General features: G+C 48.8%; 1 protein-coding gene across 1 annotated transcript in view; it reads right to left on the bottom strand.

Annotated features, from left to right (window-relative positions):
• The window catches only part of LOC140406848 (eukaryotic translation initiation factor 2 subunit 1-like), a gene marked incomplete at its 5' end in the record, with an annotated part of 31,402 nt that extends 9,023 nt beyond the window's left edge, over positions 1 to 22,379 (bottom strand). The window contains 3 exons of the mRNA XM_072494732.1: positions 19,551 to 19,657; positions 21,704 to 21,855; positions 22,300 to 22,379. Coding sequence (XP_072350833.1) covers positions 19,551 to 19,657; positions 21,704 to 21,855; positions 22,300 to 22,379 — 339 coding nt within the window. The remainder of the gene's footprint in view (positions 1 to 19,550; positions 19,658 to 21,703; positions 21,856 to 22,299) is intronic.
• Between the last annotated feature and the right edge of the window lie 354 nt (positions 22,380 to 22,733).

Raw genomic sequence — 22,733 nt, 5'->3', positions numbered from 1 at the left:
AGAGCAAATAAGAGTTATATTGCGACTGAGGTTCATGGCAAATATTAAATTTCAATTTCATCTGCTGGACTCTCATACGGAGCTTTTATAAACAGGCAATTTTGACTGTTAAAACAAATACACTGACTCAAGATGACTGCCAGAGGTCACCTGACATATTGGCAACTGCAAGTTTACAAAAAATAATTATATTAAAGCATTCGCATGAACAGTAAATACAAACCAACACAAGAGCAAGAACAAATTAGGAACATCATATTAAATAAACTAACCAACACCCCCCCCCCCCCCACCCCCCCAATTCCCCTCCTGCCTTCCCTTCCCCATTTTTCACCCCCCCCCCGCTGACACCTCAACTCTTCTCGAAGTCGATGAACAGCTTCCATCTCGGGGCAAACCCATGGTCCGACCCTTTTAAGACAAACTTTATTTTCGCCAACCTTAGGAACTCGGCCAGGTCACTCATCCATGCCCCAAGTTTTGGCGAATCAGAGTCCCTCCACTCCAGCAAAATCCATCTCCGGACTACTAGGGAGGCAAAGGCCAGGACATCGGCCTCTCTCACCCACTGGCCTCCTGACATGCCAAATAGCGCCACTTCTGGCCGCAGGACCACCTTCACTGTCAGCACCTCAGACATTACATCCTCAAACCCCTGCCAGAACCCCTTCAGTTTCAAACTGCCCAGAACATGTGAACATAATTCACCGGCCTCCCCGTGCACTGCCCGCACCCGTCCTCTACCCCCTCAAAGAATGTTCATTCTGCCCACAGTCATGTGTGCCCTATGAACTATCTTAAACTGGATAAGGCTGAACCTCGCACACAACGAGGATGCATTCACCCTCCTCAACAGCCTCCTCTCATAACCCAGCCTCCATTCCCCCCCCACTCCCCCCAGTTCCTCCTCCCATTTCCATTCGACTTCCCCTATGGGAGCTTCTTCCCAGTCCAATAGCCGTTTGTCCTCCCACACACCTTCCCTCGATAACCTTATCCTGTAGTCCAGAAGGCGGAAAATCAGGAAACCCGGCACCTGCTTCCTCACAAAGTCCAGGATCTAGAAGTATCTAAATGTGTTCTCACTTGACAGGTCATATTCCGCCTCCAAGTCCTCTAAACTCGCAAAGCTGCCCCCCCCCCCACAAACAGGTCCCCAAACCGCTTGATCCCTGCCTGTTGCCAACCCCGAAGCCTCACGTCTAACACCCCCCCCCCACCCCGGTGCAAATCTGCAATTGCCACAAATCAGTGCCCACACCAATACACCTCCCAACCTTGGGTGTTGCCGCCACTGTCCCCATACCCGCAGGGCTACCACCACCACAGGGCTTGTGGAATACTTGCCAGGAAGGGCAAAGGCACCGTCAACAATGTCCCTTAACTCATTTCCGTGTAAGAGGCTGCCTACATCCACCACCACCCCACCCCCACCAACCCCTCCCCCCACTACCCGCTTCCTCACCAGAGCAATGTTCGCTGCCAATAATAATTCATTATGTTTGGCAAGGCCAGCCCGCCTCCCCAAGCGCCCCTGTTCTAACAGCGCCTATATAACCCGTTGGGGAGCTCCCCCTTACCCCTCGCTTCATTATATGCCCTCACCAGCAGGGATCCCAGGTCCCCCCAAACTTCTTATAAAATTCTAGAGGAGACCCATCTGGGCCAGGGCCTTCCCTGCCTGCAACATCCCATGCCCTCCATCACCTCTACCAGTCCAATGGGGGCCCCCAGTCCCTCTTCCAGCAAAATTCGCCGCCGTGCAATCAGAGAGGCGAAGGCCAAGACGTCGGCCTTCATCCTCTCCATGAGGCTTCTCTGAGACCCCAAATATTGCCATCAAAGGGTCCGGGTCCACCTCCTCCTCCACTATCCCGGCTAAGACCACGAACACTCCCGCCCAGAATCTTCCCAATTTTTCGCAACCCCAAAACATGTGCGCGCGATTCGCTGGCCCCCGCCTATACCTCTCACACTCATCTGCTACCCCCTGAAAGAACCCACACATTCTCACCCAAGTCGTATGCATCCTGTGCACCACCTTAAACTGCATCAGGCTCATCCTTGCACAAGGAGGTCCTGCCACACTAGCTTCTGCCTCATCTTCAACAATCCCGCCTGGGGGACCTCAGAATACCTCCTGTCCACCCGCAGACTCCCGCCCACCAGCCTCATCATCTCAGCTCACTCCTCCTTCTCCCATGCGCATGGATCAAAATGAACCCCCCCCCCCGAATGCCTCCCATAGCATGGCAACCGAGACCTCACCTCTATCGGTCAGTTCCACGCACTCCCGAATGGCGGCCCTCATCCACCTCCTCCTAACAACCCTACGTCCAGTCTCCGTTGCAGGCGCTGCTCCCCTCACCCCCGATTCACTTCCAAGTCCCCCCAGTGCGGCACATGGTCTGATACCACGATCGCTAACCCCCGCCAGCAGTGTCTTGTCCACCGCAAAAGAATCAGAGTACACCCTGTTCACATGGGATAAGTACGAGACGTCCTTCGTCCTCGGCCGCCCAAACCGACACAAGTCCACCCCCCCCACCCCCCATGAACCCCTTCACCATCACTGACACCCTCCCCGACATAGGGCTTGACCAGTCCAAACCGGGTTCAATGACCGTGTTAAAGTCCCCTCTCATGATCAATCGGTGTGAGCCCAGGATCTTCCCCAGGACCCGCCTCAAACTCCACATCATCCCAGTTTGGGGCACATATATAAACCACTGCATTTCCTCCAGCTTCCCAATCACCATCATAAGCCACCCTCCAGAATCTTCCACATTATTCCCCACTTCAGACGCCACCTGTTTGTTTATCAGCACCGGCACCCCCAATGTCTTCATATCTAAGCCCGAATGGAAGACTTGTCCGACCCACCCTTTCCTTATCCTAGTCTGATCCCTGAAATTCTAGTGTGTTTCTTGCAAACCAGAGCTCATTGCCTTCCCAGGTGCACCTTCTGGTCTGCCTTGCCCATCTCAATATCTTCTCCTTGTACAGGAATTGATGAAACTGCACCACTATCACCCTGGGCGGCTCGTTCACCTGCAGCTTCCTCATCAGCACCCTGTGCACCTGTTGACCTCCAGGGGCCGGTTGAAGTCTCCCCTCATCAGCTTCTCCAGCATCTTGGCTGCACATGAGCCAGCGTCCGCTCCCTCGGTGCCTTCTTCCCCACGATTCTAAGGTTTTGTCTCCAGGGCCAATTCTCCAGGTCCTCCACCTTCTCCGTTAGCCGCTTCTGGGTCTTCGCATCATTCAAATCTTGTCCGCCAAGAGGTAAACTGCTCCACATGCTCCCCAACTTCCGAATGGCCTGGCGCTGGGACTCCAGTCTCTGTTCCATGTGATCAATTCCCGCTTTTAGTGGTTCCACCGCCTTGGCTTGGTCTTCCTGGACTTCCCTCCTCTGCCGGCTGAACGTCTCATTTAAGAAGCCCGTCGGTTGGTCCGGTGACTACTGGGCAGGCAGAGCTGACCCTTTATCCTCCGCCATTTTCACCTGTGGCGCACAAAGATTCTTCTGCTCCACGTCTGGTCCATGGATCCATCCACCAGCACCACCAGTGGAATTTAACTTTCCTCAGTCACCTTTGCACCTTTTTCACCCAAACATCTGCCCAGCAAACGGGGAAAAGGACCAAAAATAAACCTGCCTCAAGCGGAAGCTACCAAACATGTGACCACTCACTCCATGGCCGCGAGCAGATGTCGTCTGCAACTGCAGGTTGATCATGTCTCTGGAAGTTTTCAATGTGGATTATAATTACGACATGTCCAGGTGGCCCTCCTGTGGGATTTCACATCTGACAAGGATGCACGGAAACCAAAAATGCTGCCACCATTTGCATCTACTGTAGAGCCATTTCTGTTCTTCCTAGCTTATTTCATAGAAGAATGAGTCAAGCAGAAGTGATGGCTTGAACATTAAAAAAAATGCCGTAACACAACAGCCAAGGTTTGTCCAGATGTGAGTGAATCAATGACCTTCAGTGAAATGCTCAAACAATGGAGAGGGGTCATGTGATTGGGATCATCACTTTGAAATGTCTTTTATTGCAAAACCTGCTTCCTTTGGAGCAGTCTGAAAAAAGCACCACCGGAAACCGGACGACACCAGCAGCCAAAGACTGTCAACCTTTCCTCTTCACCTCAACTAACTTGAACCCTGCCTGCTTCTACCATACTGTGGACAGCAGACGAGTTCAAGTTTCGCTGTTTCCAAGAGCAAACCGTGGAGTCCAGCTCAAGATCTGCTGCAATCACGAACAACAGCGAAGGGCTTTCAATCAATAAACTCTTTATAGCTTTGACTTTTCTCGTTGATTATTGATTTTGCCAAAGGTTAACCGCCTCTACTTCGTATTTTTGCATGGGTGTATGCGTGCATATACATCCACACGGTGTTCACTTAAAATCACTACAGTGCAGGCAGTCATTCAGCCCATCGAGTCTGCACCGCCCCTTCTAAAGAGCACCCTACCTCGATCCCTCCCCGACCCTAACCCAATAACCCAGTAACCCCACCTAATCGTTTGGACACCAAGGGACAATTTAACATGGCCAATGCACTTAACTTGCACAACTTTGGACTTCCGGTTGCTATGCCTAGGTAGGTCGCACGTTCGGCAGCTCCTGCCGGGAACGGACTTTTGGGCTCTTCAGAGGGGCCCCAACGGCAATTGTTCGACGGCTTCCAGTGTGGGAAGGTGACAGCAAGGTCCCCCCGACAGTATATGGATTGGACCAGGAGTGGAGCGGTTAAAAATGTGTTCCTGGTGCAGCGGAAAGTGCGAGAGAGGAAAAGCAAGATGGCGGCGGGTGGAGACCAAGCAGCGTGGGCGCAGTGGTCGCAGGAGTTTCTTAAACGCTGCTTTGAGGAGCGGAGGACAGAAATGCTGCCGCCAATTAAGGCGGCGATTGAGAAGCTTGTGGAGACCCAGATGGCCCAAGGGGCGGCAATCCGGGAGGTGCGGCAAAAAGCCTCGGAGAACGAGGACGAGATCTTGGGCCTGGTGGTGAAGGTGGAGGCGCACGAGGCGCTGCACAAGAGGTGGCAGGAAAAATTTGAGGACCTGGAGAATAGGTCAAGGAGGAAGAATCTTCGGATTCTGGGTCTCCCTGAAGGAGTGGAGGGGCCCGATGCCGGAGCACACATGAGCACGATGCTCAATTCGCTGATGGGCGCGGGAGCTTTCCAGAGGCCCCTGGAGCTGGATGGGGCTCATCGGGTCCTGGCAAGGAGACCCAAAGCCAACGAGCCGCCAAGGGCTGTAGTGGTGAGGTTCCACGGCTTTATGGACAGAGAGTGTGTCCTGAGATGGGCCAAAAAAGAGCGGAGCAGCAGGTGGGTGAACACGGAGATCTAAATTTACCAGGACTGGAGTGCGGGGGTGGCTAAGAGGAGAGCTGGTTTTAACCGGACTAAGGCGGTGCTCCATCGGAAGGGGGTGAAGTTCGGGATGCTGCAGCCAGCGCGATTGAGGGTCACGTTCCAAGATCGGCACCACTATTTTGAAACGCCTGATGAGGCATGGAACTTTATCCAGACTGAAAAGTTGGACTCAAACGGAGGGTTTGTCGTGGGGGGATGTTTACTGCGTTTGGGTAATGTTCTTTTTGTTTTGGTGCTGGGTGGGGATGGGTGAATAAATTTGATGTGGCGGCTGTGGGAGAGTGTGGGCGTCGGTGTTGGAGAGGCAGGGCCCCGCGGAGGAAGAGGGGGGGGGGGGGTGGAGGCCCGGGGATGGGGAGTTGGGGTAAGGCCACAAAAAAGGAGCTGCGCCAGAGGGGGCGGGGCCGGCTCAGGAAAGCGCGGGCTTTTTTCCCGCGTTAGGGAAAGATGGGGGGGGTGGGGGGGGGGGGGGGAGCGTTGCTGGAGAGGAGCGCACACTGACTGCCAAGGGGTGGGGGGATTCTCACTGGGGGGACGATTTAATGGCTGGAGAGGCCGGGGTTAGCAGACTTACGTGAGTGTCATGGGGGGAGCAAAATGGCTCGATGAGGATCTAGCGGGGGGTGGGGGCGCCTGGGGAACTGGAGGGTGCGGGAGGCGCAGGCACGTGGCTGGCATAGGAAAGGAGATGGCTAGTCGGCAGGGGGGTTTGGGGGGGGGGGGATCTAGAGGTAGGAAGCTGAAGCTTAATAATGGGGGGGGGGGGGGGGGGGGGGGGGGGGGGGGGGGGAGAACGACTTCAACACGGTGCTGGACCCAGCACTGGACCGTTGGCATTATAAAAGTCCGCAGCCACCATCGTTCCTCCGCCCCCTGGAAATGCAAAAGCCGACGCACTGGCTAAGGCAGGATCCAGGCATGGGTCCTTTTGCGGGATTTATGTTGAGGACGCATAGGGACGCGCCCTCGAGGAGATAGCATTAAAACTCCCCGGACACTTATGCGCGCAGGCAGCAGAGCTTGTGGCCATCACGTACATTGTAGAGCACCCAGATTCCTTCCCCAGCCCAGCAGACAGATACTCAGACAGCCTATATGTCTGCAACAGCCTCACAGAATTTCTGCCCCTGTGGGAATCAAGAGGATTTGTTTCCGCGGATGGGAAACCCCTCCCCCCTCAGCCCCATTACTCCGCCATATTTTAGATAAAGCCCAGAACAGGACTTTTGGCATTATAAAAGTCCGCAGCCACCATCATTTCTCTCCCCCCCCCATGGAAATGTAAAAGCCGACGCACTGTCTAAGGCAGGATCCAGGCATGGGTACTTTTGGAAACACCCCGAAGGCGTGCCAGTGAGTGCGCCAGTGAGTGCAGTTCAGGTCACGCAGACTAGGATCGAAGATCTAGTAGAGGCCCAGAAGCAGGATAGAGCTCTCACTGAGATTGTGAAAGGGAAGTTTCCAGCCTCCTACGAGAGGTTCAGAAATACACTGACCACACATGACGGTGTGGTAGTTCCTGAGCAGGATAGGAACCAATTAATCTGTTTATTCCATGATGGTCATGGACACCAGGGAATCGATCCCACCACAACCCACCTCAAACAGCTTTGTTGGTGGCCAAATCTCAAGGAGGATGTAAGCCATTACATTGAGAATTGCCTTATATGCGCACAGAACAACCCCGATAGATATGCCAAAAAGGCCCAACTCAGCCACACCCGACCCGTTAACGGCCCCTGGACTAACCTCCAGATTGATTTTATAGGTCCATTGCCCCCTTGCAGGAATGGCTGTAAATATGTCCTGGTGGTCATAGACACTTTTACAAAGTGGGTGGAAGCATTTCCAGCCCGCACCAACACCGCAAAAACCACAGCCAAGATCCTAACCCACTGCATCTTTACAAGATGGGGACTCCCCCGCAGTATTAAATCGGACCAAGGTTCTCACTTTACGGGACGGGTCATGCAGAACGTCCTCACGATATTTGGCATAACCCCAAAATTCCACATTGCGTACCATCCACAGTCGAGTGGTATAGTGGAACGCATGAATCGGACCCTAAAAACCACCCTCCGAAAAATGGTCCAGCAGAACACCACCACTTGGGACTCAGTCCTCCCTTTTGCGCTGATGTTTTTGCGTAACACTGTTTCCACCTCCACAGGTTACACCCCACGCACTCTTATGACCGGACGCCCCATGTAAGGGACAGAATACTTGTTAGGTTTAGATCTGACCAGCTCTGAAGTTACGGCCCTCACCCACGAGAAAGCCGTCGAGCAATGAGTTGCTAACGTAAAAACGGCTCAGTTAGCAGCCGCAGTTAAATTGGGCACCAAAAAGAAACAGAGCAAGGCCTGTTTTGATAAGGCAGTGCATGCAACGGAGTATGATGGAATATTTGGATGGTAAATCAGCACTGGTCAGTCATTGGGAAGTGTGCCGTGTCCTAAAATTTGTTTTGGAAAAAAAAATGAGGGAGTCACAATCTAGTGACCAATTATAAGGGAATAATTGGCCCCAAAGGACTGACACACTAACACACCGGATATTAAACCAAGGTAGTTACAGTTACTATGCTTGTTTTTACAGAACTCCAGAGGCTCCAGGACCGGAGAAAACAAAAGAACACAAGAAGGAAAAGGAAAGAGGACAGCCATGAGGACTCCTTTCATCGTGCTCAACACTCTTTTTATGGACCTTTGGTTGCGCGGGAACGTGGACCCCATTACTTCAAACCTCCCTGCCGTTAATGTTTCATTGCCCCGCAGTACCCAAAGCTCAGTTACCAGCGACACTGCATCTTCCTGGTGTGCCAGGTTCATAACCTGGTACTCCCTGTCCTACGTGATTGAAGCACTGTTAGCGTTGGCGATACTCTGCTGTGTAGTGCAGACTATGCGCCTCCGCAAATGGAGAAGGAGAGCGTACCGTGCTCGAACCTCGGTATATCGGATCAGATCCCCTATATTCGGTTATGACCAGACCCCCGCGACCTATAACACAATAATAAAGAACATGCTCTTGCGTTTTACTGTAAATAAAAAAGATGTACAAAACTTTTCATGAACAAAAAAATGTATGATCCTGAGCTTGACTGCCAAGCCAGGAAAGAGTATATTAAATGTTGTGATTGTTGTTGTATGTTTTAGGAAGATAGGATAATGCAATGTTTAGTGAGTATAGTGTATTTAGGTAAAATTAGAGGTTCCAAGTTTTTTATTTTGTAAATGCATGCCCCTGCCTGACATAGCGCCCTTAGAATTGTTTAGGTAAAACTTTTTGTGCATAGCTAGGGTCAGAGCAGTGGCCATGTAGGAGGTGTCCCCCCCGGTCAGGGAATGGAAAGAACAAAATTTATGTGATCCTTCACGCTTCGCATTAGGATCACAAGGAGGGAATGTAGCCACCTAAAATGGCTGATTCCCGAGTATTTGGCCAAACCCCGATCTAAAACGGCGAACTAAAAAGGCTGATGGGAAAATCAGCCAACAGGACTCAAAACGGACAGCTGCAGGCAGAACAGTGTATTCGGCTCTGGGGAAGTCGGCCCAGACCGATACCTGCAACCATTAACAGCACATCAACCCAGCCATCTGCATTTTAATCGGCCATCCCTGGGAACAATTGCTACAAATTAGCAATTGAAAGCCGATCCAGACTTCTCGGCGCTAGCAGTGACTGAGACAAAGAAAGGTGGACGACCACCCCCCGATCAAGGAATCGCCCCATTATTGGAGCATATTGAACCCAGTGATTGGGACCAAGTCCAATCACTTGGGACCAGGGTCAAGGTCCGCACCGGGAAGCCCCTAGGGACTATAAAAATAGGGGCCAAGTTCAGATCGACCCTTCTTCTCCTACTCGCAACCTTCGAGACCCTTCGACAAAAGAACAAGTAAGTCTTACTCCAGCGATCGCTACCAGATAGGTGTTCCAGACTATCGACCTGTACCAGCCTTTTTGAATCCCGCAGGCCAGACTCCATTCGATAGACCATTTGTTTCCCTGACCTGGTGGGCCATCACCAAAGTTAAGTATTGGCCTTTAGTGGTAGGTAATAGTCTAGAAATAGGATTATTGTATAAGTATTTGTTGCTGTATATAATAAATGATCGTTGATTTAACATTTACTAAGCGGTGTGCTGTATTATTAATCATTACTTGAGCTTGAACCACGTGGCGGTATCAGAAAGATACCTGGCGACTCGTGAGCAAAGGTGACAGAATTAGAGCTAATAAAACTAAGGCTAATAAGAGCAACACCCCTCACTGGGTGGAGCTGGAGTTGGGGGAGGAGAGGGACCAGCGCTCGCTGTGGCGCCTCGATGTGGGACTGTTGGTGGATGAGGGGGTGTGCAGGCGGGTGCAGGGTGTGTTGAAAGATACTTGCAGGCCAACGACAACGGGGAGGTGCAGGTGGGGGTAGTCTGGGAGGCGTTGAAGGCGGTGGTCAGGGGAGAGCTAATCTCCATTAGGGCCCACAGGGAGGAGGGGGGAGGGAGAGGGAGAGGGAGAGGTTGGTGGGGGAGATTTTAAGGGTGGACAGGAGGTATGCAGAGGCCCCCGAGGAGGGGCTACTTAGGGAGCGACGGAACCTCCAGACGGAATTCGACCTGTTGACCACGGGGAAAGCAGAGGCACAGTGGAGGAAAGTGAGGGGGGGGGGGGGGGGGGGTGGTATGAGTATGGGGAGAAGGCGAGTCGGATGCTGGCATATCAGCTTCGTAAGAGGGAGGCAGCGATGGAGATTGGTGGAGTCAAGGATAGAGGGGGGAATATGGTGCGGAGTGCGGTGAGAATACACAAGGTATTTAGGGACTTCTATGGGGATCTGTACAGGTCTGAGCCCCTGGCAGGGGAGGAGGGGATGCGACGATTCCTGGATCACCTGAGGTTCCCGAGGGCGGAGGAGGAGGAGGTGGCTGGTTTGGGGGCAGCGATTGGGCTGGAGAAACTGGTTAAAGGATTGGGGAGCATGCAGGCGGGGAAGGTAGGGGCCTGATGGTTTCCCGGTTGAATTCTACAGGAAATTTGTGGACCTGCTGGGCCCGTTGCTAGTGAGGACTTTTAATAAGGCAAGGGGGGGGGGGGGGACCTTGCCCCCGACAACGTCCAGGCGCTGATCTCTTTGATCTTGAAGCGGGACAAGGATCCATTGCAATGTGGGTCGTACAGACCAATCTCGCTCCTCCTCAATGTTGACGCTAAGTTGCTGGCTACGAGAATTGAGGACTGTGTCCCGGGGGTGATTCATGAGGACCAGACGGTATTTGTGAAGGGTAAGCAGCTAAATACAAATGAGTGGAGGCTCCTCAATGAGATTATGATGCCCTCGGTGGGGAGGGAAGCAGAGGTAGTGGCAGCTATGGACGCGGAGAATACCTTTGATCGGGTGGAGTTGGAGTATCTTTGGGAAGTTTTGCGGAGGTTTGGCTTCGGGGAGGGGTTCATCAGTTGGGTCAGGCTGCTATATAGAGCCCCGATGGCGAGTGTGGCCACGAACCGGCGGAGAACGGAGTACTTTCGGCTGTACCGGGGGACGAGGCAGGGGTGCCCCTTATCCCCCTTGTTGTTTGCACTGGCAATTGAGCCGCTGGCCATGGCACTGAGGGAGTCCAGGAAATGGAGGGGATTGGTCCGGGGGGGGCAGGGGACACACCGGGTGTCGTTGTACGCCGATGACCTGTTGTTGTATGTTGCGGATCCAGTGGAGGGGACTCCTTAGGGAGTTTGGGAGCTTTTCGGGGTATAAACTCAACGTAGGGAAGAGTGAGCTCTTTGTGGTGCATTCAGGGGACCAGGGAAGGGGGATAGACAAGCTACCGCTGAAGAGGGCGGAAAGGAGCTTTCGGTAGCTAGGGATCCAAGTAGCTAGGAGTTGGGGGGCCCTGCACAAGCTCAATTTGACGCAGTTGGTGGAGCAGATGGAGGAGGATTTTAAAAGATGGGATATGCTGCCACTCTCACTCGTGGGTAGGGTGCAGTCGGTCAAAATGACGGTCCTTCCGAGGTTTCTCTTTGTGTTCCAGTGCCTTCCTATTTTGATCCCCAAGGCCTTTTTCAAACGGGTAAGCAGGAGCATCATGGGATTTGTGTGGGCGAATAAGACCCCGAGGGTGAAGAGTGTGTTTCTGGAGCGTAGCAGGGACGGGGGACGGGGGACGGGGGGGGGGCTGCCGCGTCTGTGTGGCTATTATTGGGCTGCCAATGTGGCGATGATCCATAAGTGGGTAATGGAGGGGGCGGCGTGGAAGAGGCAAGAGATGGCGTCCTGTGAGGGCACGAGCCCGAGGGCGCTGGTGACGGCACCGCTACCGCCGACAAGGTACACCACGAGTCCGGTGGTGGCAGCGACGCTGAAGATCTGGGGGCAGTGGAGGCGACACAGGGGCGAGGTGGGAGCCTCGGTTTGGTCACCGATTCGGGAGAATCATCGGTTCGTCCCGGGAAGGATGGATGGGGGGTTTCGGAGCTGGCATCAGACAGGGATTAGAAGAATGGGGGACCTGTTCATCGATGGGACGTTTGCGAGCCTAGGGGCGCTGGAGGAGAAGTTTGGGCTACCCCCGGGAAACGCTTTCAGGTACATGCAAGTGAGGGCGTTTGTGAGGCGGCAGGTGAGGGAATTCCCACTGCTTCCGGCACGTGGGATTCAGGACAGGGTGATTTTGGGTGTATGGGTTGGAGAAGGCAAGGTTTCGGCGATTTACCAGGAGCTGAAGGAAGAGGAGGAGGCCTCGGTGGTGGAGTTAAAGGGCAAGTGGGAGGAGGAGCTTGGGGAGGGGATAGATGAGTGTCTCCGGGCTGACGCCCCGAGTAGGGTTAATTCTTCCTCCTCTTGCGCCAGGCTCAGCCTAATACAGTTCAAAGTTACTCACAGAGCGCATATGACAGGGGCGAGGTTGAGTAGGTTCTTTGGGGTGGAGGACAGATGTGGGAGGTGCCCGGGGAGCCTAGCAAATCACGTCCATATGTTCTGGTCGTGCCCGGCGCTGGATGGGTTTTGGAGGGGTTTTGCGAGGACTATATCCAAGGTGGTGAACGCCCGGGTCAAGCCGAGCTGGAGATTGGCATTATTTGGGGTATCGGACGAGCCGGGAGTGCAGGAGGCGAAAGAGGCCGGTGTTCTGGCCTTTGCGTCCCTGGTAGCCCAGCGGAGCATTTTGCTACTATGGAAAGATGCAAAGCCCCCTAGTGTGGAAGCTTGGATCAATCACATGGCAGGGTTCATTAACCTGGAGAGGATAAAGTTTGCCTTGCGAGGGTCTGTGCAAGGGTTTTTCAGGCGGTGGCAACCGTTCCTAGTCTATCTCGCGGAGTGTTAGGAGGCCAGCAGCAGCCCAGGGGCAGGGGGGGGGGGGGGGGTGGGGGGGTTCTTTTGGGTGGCGTTTGGGTGAAGGTGTTTTTTCCCCCCTATTTGTGCTTTTAAATGTTATATGGGGGGTGATTGTCTATGGGGGAAATCCAATGTATAATTTCTGATTGTTGTGTTTTTGTTGCTCTTTTCTTGTTTGGGGCTGGGGGGGGGGGTTTGTTGAAAATTTTGAATAAATATATTAGAAAAAAAAACTTGCACATCTTTGGACTGAGGGAGGGAACCGGAGCACCCGGAGGAAACACAACTAGACACGGGAACAATGTGCAACCTCCACACAGCCAGTAACCCAAGGCTGGAATTGAATCCGGGTCCTTGGCACTGGGAGGCAGCAGTGCTAATCACTGTGCCAGCCTTCAATTTTTAGATATTTTTAATAACTTTCTTGGATGGGATTGTAGCATAATAAAACTGGTTTCAACCCGAGGAAGTCTGGTTGCCTGAATTATTTGCAACCAGCACAAACTGTTAAGCACATATTGAATTGGCACATTCATCCTTCGGAATTAAAAACCCTGTTATAATCAACTGAGGAGTGGGAAAAAGGAGAGAGCCATTGCACCTTTCCTCAACTGATCATAATATATATAAATTCATTTGAAAAGTGGATAGTGTTAGAAAACTGGCAGATAGCTAATGTGTTCCTATATGTAAAAGGGGAAATAGGAAGGTGCTGATTTTGCACACTGGGCTAAATAACTGGCTTTGAAAGCAGACCAAGGCAGGCCAGCAGCATGGTTCAATTCCCGAACCAGCCTCCCCGAACAGGCGCCGGAATGTGGCGACGAGGGGCTTTTCACAGTAACTTCATTTGAAGCCTACTTGTGACAATAAGCGATTTTCATTTTCAAGGCAGGGGATGAAAACCAATTAGTTTGATATTGGTAGTAGAGATAATGGAATCCTCGCTCAAAAGATGCAATAGAAAAACTTCTAGATAGACCCTGCTGGAGCGACTGCTGCTTCTGGATGTGGACGGGGAGGAAAAAATTGTGGTATATACAAGCTGGGAGGGACAGGGAGGTGAGCGGGTGGTGAAGATCAAGGAGAAATGGAAAGCGGAACTGGGAACGGTGATCAATTGGAGAGTATGGAGTGAGGCACTGCGAAGGGTAAACGCGACCTCCTCTTGTGCAAGGATGAGCCTGATACAGTTTAAGGTGGTGCACAGGGTGCATATGACTCGGGCGAGAATGAGTGGGTTCTTTCAGAGGGTAGCAGATGAGTGTGGGATATGGGCGGGGGCCGGCGAATCACACGCACATGTTTTGGGGTTGTGAAAAATTGGGAAGATTCTGGGCTGGAGTGTTACGGTCTTAGCCAGGATAATGGAGGAGGGAGTGGACCCAGACCCTTTGGTGGCGATATTTGGGGTTTCAGAGAAGCCAGAGCTCATGGAGAGGAGGAAGGCCGATGTCTTGGCCTTCGGCTCTCTGATTGCATGTCGCAAAGTTTGCTGGAGTGGCGGTCGGCAAATCTACTGGGCAGGGGGAGGGGGGTGGGTAGCGCCACGGTTGGGTGACCTGTACGACTTCCTGTGGTTTGAGAAGATAAAGTATGAGTTAGGCAGGGGAGTTTGAGAAAAGGTGGGTGATGTTTGTGACCGTGTTTGAGGAGCTATTCGTCGCAGGGGGGTGGGGAGGGTGAAAAAGGGGAAAAGTCTGTATAATTGATCGTTGGGAAGTATGTTTCCCGGGGTGTTTATTTGCTGTAGCCTGCTTTGATACATGTTTGTAATAAAATATGTTTTATAAAAAAAAAGGAAAAACTTCTAGAATCTGAAAATGTAATCAAGGGTAGTCAATATGAATTTTGGAAAGAAGACCATGCTCGACCAACCTTCTGAATTCTTTGAAGTAACAGAAGGACAGAGGAGGATGATGTAGTGAGCACAATATATTTAGATTTTTAAAAGGCCTTCGCTAAGATACTGTATTGTATATTCAATACTAAAGTCAGAACATACTGAATCATGGTAAACATACCTGGTTGCAAAACAGAAGTTGAGAATGGTTATTCAGATTGGCAAAGGATGGAAAGTGGTGTCCCACAGGAATTGAGACTGGGGCAACCTTATTACATAGGATACCCTTTGCATATCTGATTTGGATTCAGTGGTACAATTTCAAAATTTAATGATGGCACCAAATTGGGGTGTGTAGTTAGTATGGTGGAGAATTGCAACAAAATAAAGGAGGATGTTAATAAACTTGCAGAGTGGGCGGATAATTGGCAAATAAACTTCAATAAAAGGTAGGTGTGAGACAGTACAGTTTAGTAGAAAGCTCCTTTCTAAACAGAGTAGAGAAATCTGGAGTGCAGACACAAAAACCACAATGTCGACCATGAAAAACAGACATAATACAGGGGTTCATTTATTTAGCAACGGAATGAAAAGCAGAGATGTTAAACTTGTATAGAACTTTGCATAAGCCATATAGAAAACTGGGAAAAGGAGTTTGTCTTATGAGAAAAGGTCGAGCAGTTGGGCCTGTACTAGTTTAGAAGAATGAGGCAACCTTGGATTGGATTGGATTTGTTTAGTCACGTGTACCGAGGTACGGTGAAAAGTATTTTTCTGCGAGCAGCTCAACTGATCATTAAGTACATGAGAAGAAAAGGGAATAAAAGAAAATACATAATAGGGCAACACAACATATACAATGTAACTACATAAGCACTGGCATTGGATGAAGCACACAGGGTGTAGTGTTAATGAGGTCAGTCCATAAGAGGGTCATTTAGGAGTCTGGTGACAGCGGGGAAGAAGCTGTTTTTGAGTCTATTCGTGCGTGTTCTCAGACTTCTGTATCTCCTGCCCGATGGAAGAAGTTGGAAGAGTGAGTAAGCCGGGTGGGAGGGATCTTTGATTATACTGCCCGCTTTCCCCATGCAGCGGGAGGTGTAGATGGAGTCAATGGATGGGAGGCAGGTTCGTGTGATGGACTGGGCGGTGTTCACAACTCTCTGAAGTTTCTTGCGGTCCTGGGCTGAGCAGTTGCCATACCAGGCTGTGATGCAGCCCGATAGGATGCTTTCTATGGTGCATCTGTAAAAGTTGGTAAGAGTCAATGGGGACATGCCGAATTTCCTTAGTTTCCTGAGGAAGTATAGGTGCTGTTGTGCTTTCTTGGTGGTAGCGTCGACGTGGGTGGACCAGGACAGATTTTGGGAGATGTCACCCCTAGGAATTTGAAACTGCTAACCATCTCCACCTCGGCCCCGTTGATGCTGACAGGGGTGTGTGCAGTACTTTGCTTCCTGAAGTCAATTACCAGCTCTTTAATTTTGCTGGCATTGAGGGAGAGATTGTTGTCGCTACACCACTCCACTAGGTTCTCTATCTCCTTCCTGTATTCAGACTCATCATTATTCGAGACCCGGCCCACTATGGTCGTATCGTCAGCAAACTTGTTGATGGAGTTGGAACCAAGTTTTGTCACACACTCGTGTGTGTACAGGGAGTAGAGTAGGGGGCTAAGTACGCAGCCTTGCGGGGCACTGGTGTTGAGGACTATTGTGGAGGAGGTGTTGTTGTTCATTCTTACGGATTGTGGTCTGTTGGTCAGAAAATCGAGGATCCAGTTGCAGAGTGGGGAGCCAAGTCCTAGGTTTTGGAGCTTTGATATGAGCTTGGCTGGGATTATGGTGTTGAAGGCGGAGCTGTAGTCAATAAATGGGAGTCTAATGTGGGAGTCCTTGTTTTCGAGATGCTCTAGGGATGAGTGTAGGGCCAGGGAAATGGTGTCTGATGTGGACCGGTTGCAGCGGTATGCGAATTGCAGTGGATCAAGGCATTCTGGGAGTATGGAGGTGATGCGCTTCATGATCAACCTCTCGAAGTACTTCATTACGACTGAAGTCAGGGCCACTGGTCGGTAGTCATTGAGGCACGTTGCCTGGTTCTTCTTTGGTACCGGTATGATGGTAGTCTTCTTGAAGCAGGTGGGGAGCTCGGAATGGAGTAGGGACAGGTTAAAGATGTCCGTGAATACCTCTGCCAGCTGGTCCGCGCAGGCTCTGAGTGCACGACCAGGGATCCCGTCTGGGCCCGTCGCCTTCCGAGGCTTCACTTTCAGGAAGGCCAATCTGACTTCGGAAGCTGTGATGGTGGGTATGGGTGAATTATGGGCTGCTGGGGCACTCGCCAGCGGATTGTTGGTTACCTGCTCGAACCGAGCATAGAATGCATTGAGTTCATCGGGGAGGGGTGCGCTGCTACCAGAGATACTGTTCGGCTTCGCTTTGTAGCCCGTTATGTTGAAACATATAGAATTCGGAGGGGGCTTTGCAGGAAAGTGGAGTTAAAGCCACAATCAGATCAATCATCTTATTGAATGGCGGAGCGAGCTCGAGGGACTGAATGGCCTATTCCTGCTCCTATTTCTTATGTTCTTTTGTACCATGAGCAGTTCTTCATATTCTACAAAGAATACCGAAGCACAGTAGGTGCAAAAGATTTATTAGAATGATACAGGTGGGGTTAACGACTTGGCTGGGTTTCTCAGCCTTGAGAAAATAAAGTTTGCCTTAAGAGAGTCTACGCTAGGGTTCTCTCGGAGGTGGCAGCCGTTCGTCGACTTTCTCGTGGAAAATAAAAATGTCAGCAGCAGCAATCCACAGGGGGGGGGATGAGTGCTTCATTGGGATGGTGTGGAAAGACTGAGTCGTGTGGGGTAATGTCTATTTAATTGTTATTTTATATTCTCTTTTTGCACTATGTTAATGTTCACTCTAGTTTGCTTTGTTACTACTGTTTTATTCTGAAAGATTCTGCAAAACCTTCACTAAAAATACTTATTAAAAAATTATACAGCTGAGCGTTTGCACCCACCAGGAATGACTGAATAAGCTGAGGCTCCTTCCTCTAGAAACAAGAAAACGAAGGGTGAACTGATGGAGGTCGTTAACCGTATGAAAGGATTTGAAAGGATAGGCATAGAGAAGAAAATACCTCATGTGCAGGAGGGTAGAGCTTGGGACCACAAATATATCCAATAAGGAATTCAAAAGAAACTTCTTTATCCAGAGTGGTCAGAGTGTGGAACTCACTGCCACAATCAATAGTTGAATCAATTTGCATAAAGGCATTGAAACTAGATAAGCCCAAGAGGGAGAAAGGAATATAAGTTACAGTGACAAGTTTGATTGAATACGAAAAACAGCAAGGCCCCCAATGGACTGAATGGCCTGTTACTGTGTTGTAATTACTATGCAATAAAAAGGATATGAAAGTGCAAATAAGATTTACAAGGATAGTACAAGAACTGAGAGAGTACAGTTAAGAGAGAAAAATCCAATAGATTGGGAATTTTCTTTAGAAAAACAAAGGTTCATAGGTGACCCGAGTTCTTGAAAATTATATATGGTTGAAGAGGCTATTGTGAAGAAACTGTTTCCACTCGAGAGAAATCAAAACGAGGGAAGCATAATTTCAAGTCTGTTACTAGTAAATTGAATAGGGACACAATCTCTTTACTTGAGAGTCGTTAGAATGTGGAATAAAAACAGAAAATGCCAGAAGTGCTCAACAGGCCAGGGAGCATCCGTGGAGAGAAACATAGTTACCGTTTCAGATCAATGAGCTTTCATTAGAATGCATCAGAATGATTAGAATGTGGAACTCTCTACCACAGGAAGTGGTTGAGGTAAATAACTCGGATGCTTTCAAAAGGAAACTAGATGAGCGTCAAAAAAGGGAATACATATGCTGAAAAGCTGAAATCGGGCAGATAGAATGTGAGAAGAATCATGGAGTATAAGCAGATCAGTTGATCTGAAAAGACATCTAGAAACAAACCAATGTAATTCAACGAATGAAGCTCGGCAGAAGCAATCTTACACTTCTGTATCATATCCTCTGTTAGTTTGAAGAGATATTCCTTCAGTAAGTTTAGAAATTTTCTTTCACATTTACAGGAGATGCTCTTACGATGCAAACGGTTCTAAATCAACTGGGGAACACATTTTGAGCCATGTCACAGTTGTCCCAGTGTGATTTTCTCTCAAGGCACCTGCACAAGCTTACACGCACACAAAACTTGAGTACTTGTGCTGTGGTGCTCTCAAGGGTGGAGGGGGAAAAAAGTACTTTCTGCACAGTGAGAATAAGCTGCCAAAGTGCCCGAGACAACAATAAACGGATATATCTGCTTTACTTAGATAAAATAGATAGCATCAAAAATGTTGCTAAAATTCAAGGAGACTACCATAACCAACAGCTGCAGAATAAAAACAGCATAAAAATCTAGTTTAAAAAGTTCTGCAATAAACGTGGCAACTATGGTAGGGAGGATTGGGGTGGGGCGGAAAAATGAGAACAGCAATCGGAAAATCAGTTCAAATTCCATGTATGATCAGAAAATATGCTGTTGTTTCCACTTTGCTCACAAATCTTAATACTTGACCAGAAGTGTCACCTTTCCTCGCACAAGTATGTGGAATTAACTTGTTACATTTTGAGCCTAGTCTTCGGTTTTCCCTGCCCATCAATCAAAGCAGGCACGGATTAATCGTTATCGAAACCTCACAAAGGAAGAATTATCCACTTGGTTGGGAAAATAGCAAATTATTTGCTTCTCTGGAAGGTTAACCCCAATAAGGGGAAAGGAGATGATTGAATGCTGACATGTAACATCTTAATACTGAATTGTATTCTACTATAGCTGGCAAATATCTTAATGGAGGACACTACTTTCTTTTTTGACTGGGACTTTGCATCAATTCCAAACGTTCTCCACTACTTTGAAGAATTAAACAACATACCTGCCCTAATTTTAACAGCCTGCGGAGTGAGACGTCGTCTGATATTTTCCAGCAACACCCCCCGCTCTTCTTCGGTCAACTCAAGACTGTCTAGAATTGTTGGGTCTCTGAGGAAAAAGGACAAATCATAGGAAGAATGAACAAAACCAATGTAATATGATTCTTTTCACAGCAAAGTACAGACAGCATGATGATCCGAACCTTAGTTTAAAGGATGGGGCGTGCAGCGAGGGGAGTGCGGGTCGTGAGGGGGAGGGCAGCGAGTGAGAGAATGTATGTTGGCAAACTCAGCAGCCATTTTGCATACAAGATTCCATCGCTGAGATCCAATTGATTACTACTGTACTGAACACAAGATCAGTCAAATGGTCTCCTTCTGTGCTATAATTTCCTATGTATCTAAGTAGCAAATAAATAAAGTAAAAAGCGAATGAAGGAACAGAAATAGGCCATTTAAGTGTGCTCCACCATTTAATTAGATTATGGATGACCTGTGTGTCATATCCATTTGCTCAGTTTATTAGCATTGCATATTAATGGATATTGGTTGGCTTGCTACAGTACTAGTTTTAAGCCAAGGGTGGCCTTGAATGTCATTTAAAAAAATCTAAATTAAATTATAAGCAAGATTCAAAATTCTACATAATCGGATCAGGTGGAATGGACAACAGAAATGTTGAAATGAAGGCATAATTTCAGATCTAGCATTGAAGAATAATTTCATTACTCAGCATTAAAAATTCAAATCTGTAAATTGACAAAATGCACAATGCAAAAAGGCGCTTATCAAAAAACCATATAGATAAAAAATGCTGACTGAGTTGCCCTTTACGGTCATTGCCAAGGTTCTCACAGGAGTGACCCGCTGGGGGTACCAGAAGACCACCTTGGTCAAATGCTCAGTTTCTTCTTTAAAATGCACTTTCAACTCACTGCTCTGACCAACATCTATCAATGCAAGGCATTGCTGACATGTATTAAATGAGTTGGCTGCAAGTGAAGGGAAGAGAGGAAATTTGAATTCAAAATCTCTAATTAATAGCAGCACTGCCAGTAAAGCTTGGATCTGCTGCCATCAAGTGGTTACTTCACATGGGTTCAGAGCTGGATTAGGTTTCTCAAACACAATTGCAGTGCTTATAGGATACACGCCAATGCCATTTTTTAAATGCTCATGGAAGAGCCATGTGCTATCCCATTTACTTTAGAAGAGGATTCTCAATTGCAACCCAAAATAAGACCAAAAGATATAGGAGCAGAATTGGGCCATTCGGACCATCGAGTCTGTTCCACCATTCGATCATGGTTGATATGTTTCTCATTCCTATTCTCCTGTCCGTAACCATTGATCCCCTTATTAATCAAGAACCTATCTCTGTCTTAAATAAACTCAGGGATTTGGCCTCCACAGCCTTCTGCGGCAATGAGTTCCGCAGATTCACCACCCTCTGGCTGAAGAAATTACCCTTATCTCAGTTTTAAAGGATCATCAATTCAGTCTGAGGCTGTGCCCCGGGTTCTAGTTTCTCCTACTAGTGGAAACATCTTCTCCACGTTCGCTCCATCTAGGCCTCGCAGTATCCTGTAAGTTTCAATGAGATCCCCCCCTCATCCTTCCAAACTCCATCCAGTAGAGACCCAGAGTCCTCAACTGCTTCTCAGATGACAAGCCGTTCATTCCCAGGGTAATTCTTGAGAACCTGCTCTGGACCCTTTCAAGGCCAACTTATCCTGCCTTCGATAGTGGGCCCAAAACTGCTTACAGGAGTCCAACCCTGCTCTTCTTCAATCCCTCTTGAAACTGATGCGAACATTGTATTTGCCTTCCTAACTGCCAACTGAACCTGCATGTTAACCTTAAGAGAGTGCTGAACTAGTTCCCTTTGCGTTTCAGATATCTGAAGTCTTTCCCCATTTAGAAAATAGTCTATATAAATAAATACCAGAAACCCCTTGGTAGGAGTTCAGCCTGGTTCCCTTAAATGCTCGGTGCATGGTTATTGTTTTGGCTGAGCACACAAGGGATACATGTGACAGTAAAAGAACTTGGCTACACTGAAATCACTGACAATTAAACGGATTGTGTAATACAAGTTTAGTATAGGGGAAAATCCCTGAAAACCTCAATGAAATAAAAATAAATTAATTCTTACGAAACTGCATGTTTAAATGCATCGTAAGCTCCATATCCAGGCCTTCTGTATTTCTCATCGAAGACCCAAGCTGTTCTCTGAAACAGACTATCCAGCTGTTCATCTTTAGTGTATTCAAGCACCTCCGCCACATGCCGCAAAATACTGTACACCTGTTGAAAATGAGCAAGCATGACAAACTCGTGAAACAATTTTAAATGCAACATGAAATGGAAATTACATAATTTGTTATGACTGTTGGGTATTTTATGTTTAAATGCAAACACTTCAACGCACCTCATTTTTGTTATTATTTTGTGTCGGTGGCGTATAGGAACAGACCATAATAAAGAGAATTGGTAGTAAACCTACACTGCAAACTCCTTCCCTCAGCTTCACATTAGCAAAGACAATATGGAGTCGTGGCACAGGGTCACAAAAGAGTACATATAAAGTCATGCACTGGTGTCAACAGTTCATGTGATGCCACAGGTTTGCTGCCAAAGGCACAATGGGTAGGTAAAGATACGGAATTGTTAGTCACTGTACAGCCCATCACTACAGCACCAAACTCTTTCATGCAATGTATATACACATGAAAAAAAAAAAACACTTACAGTCTTTGACTTGGTGAACTTGTCTTCACATTTTATAGTTTCCTCTTGTGAAACTCTGCGCTTAGATAAATCAATGTAACCTGGATAAAACAGGACAGGTACAAAGCAATCAACCACAATGGCCACTTATTTAGCCATGAACAGGCAATCTCAAGACATTCCATTACATTGAAAGCTATCCAGTGAGTTTTATGAAAATAAAACCAGGCTCCCATCATGTTTCAGAATGCAACGCCATAGAGTGCACAATAACCCTACGTTTCACGAGAGGGTCAACTGAACTGATCACGAAAGTTGCATTAATTAGTTAGGAATCTGAGAGATCTGTTCGTAGATGGGACGTTTGAGAGTCTGGGAGCGCTGACGGAAAAATATGGGTTGCCCCAAGGGAATGCATTCGGTATATGCAACTGAGGGCTTTTGCGAGGCAACAG

Source organism: Scyliorhinus torazame, unplaced genomic scaffold (assembly GCF_047496885.1).
Source record: "Scyliorhinus torazame isolate Kashiwa2021f unplaced genomic scaffold, sScyTor2.1 scaffold_928, whole genome shotgun sequence".
Lineage (NCBI taxonomy): Eukaryota > Metazoa > Chordata > Chondrichthyes > Carcharhiniformes > Scyliorhinidae > Scyliorhinus > Scyliorhinus torazame.
Note: the sequence above shows the minus strand (reverse complement) of the source record. Positions and strands in the feature narration are given on the sequence as shown.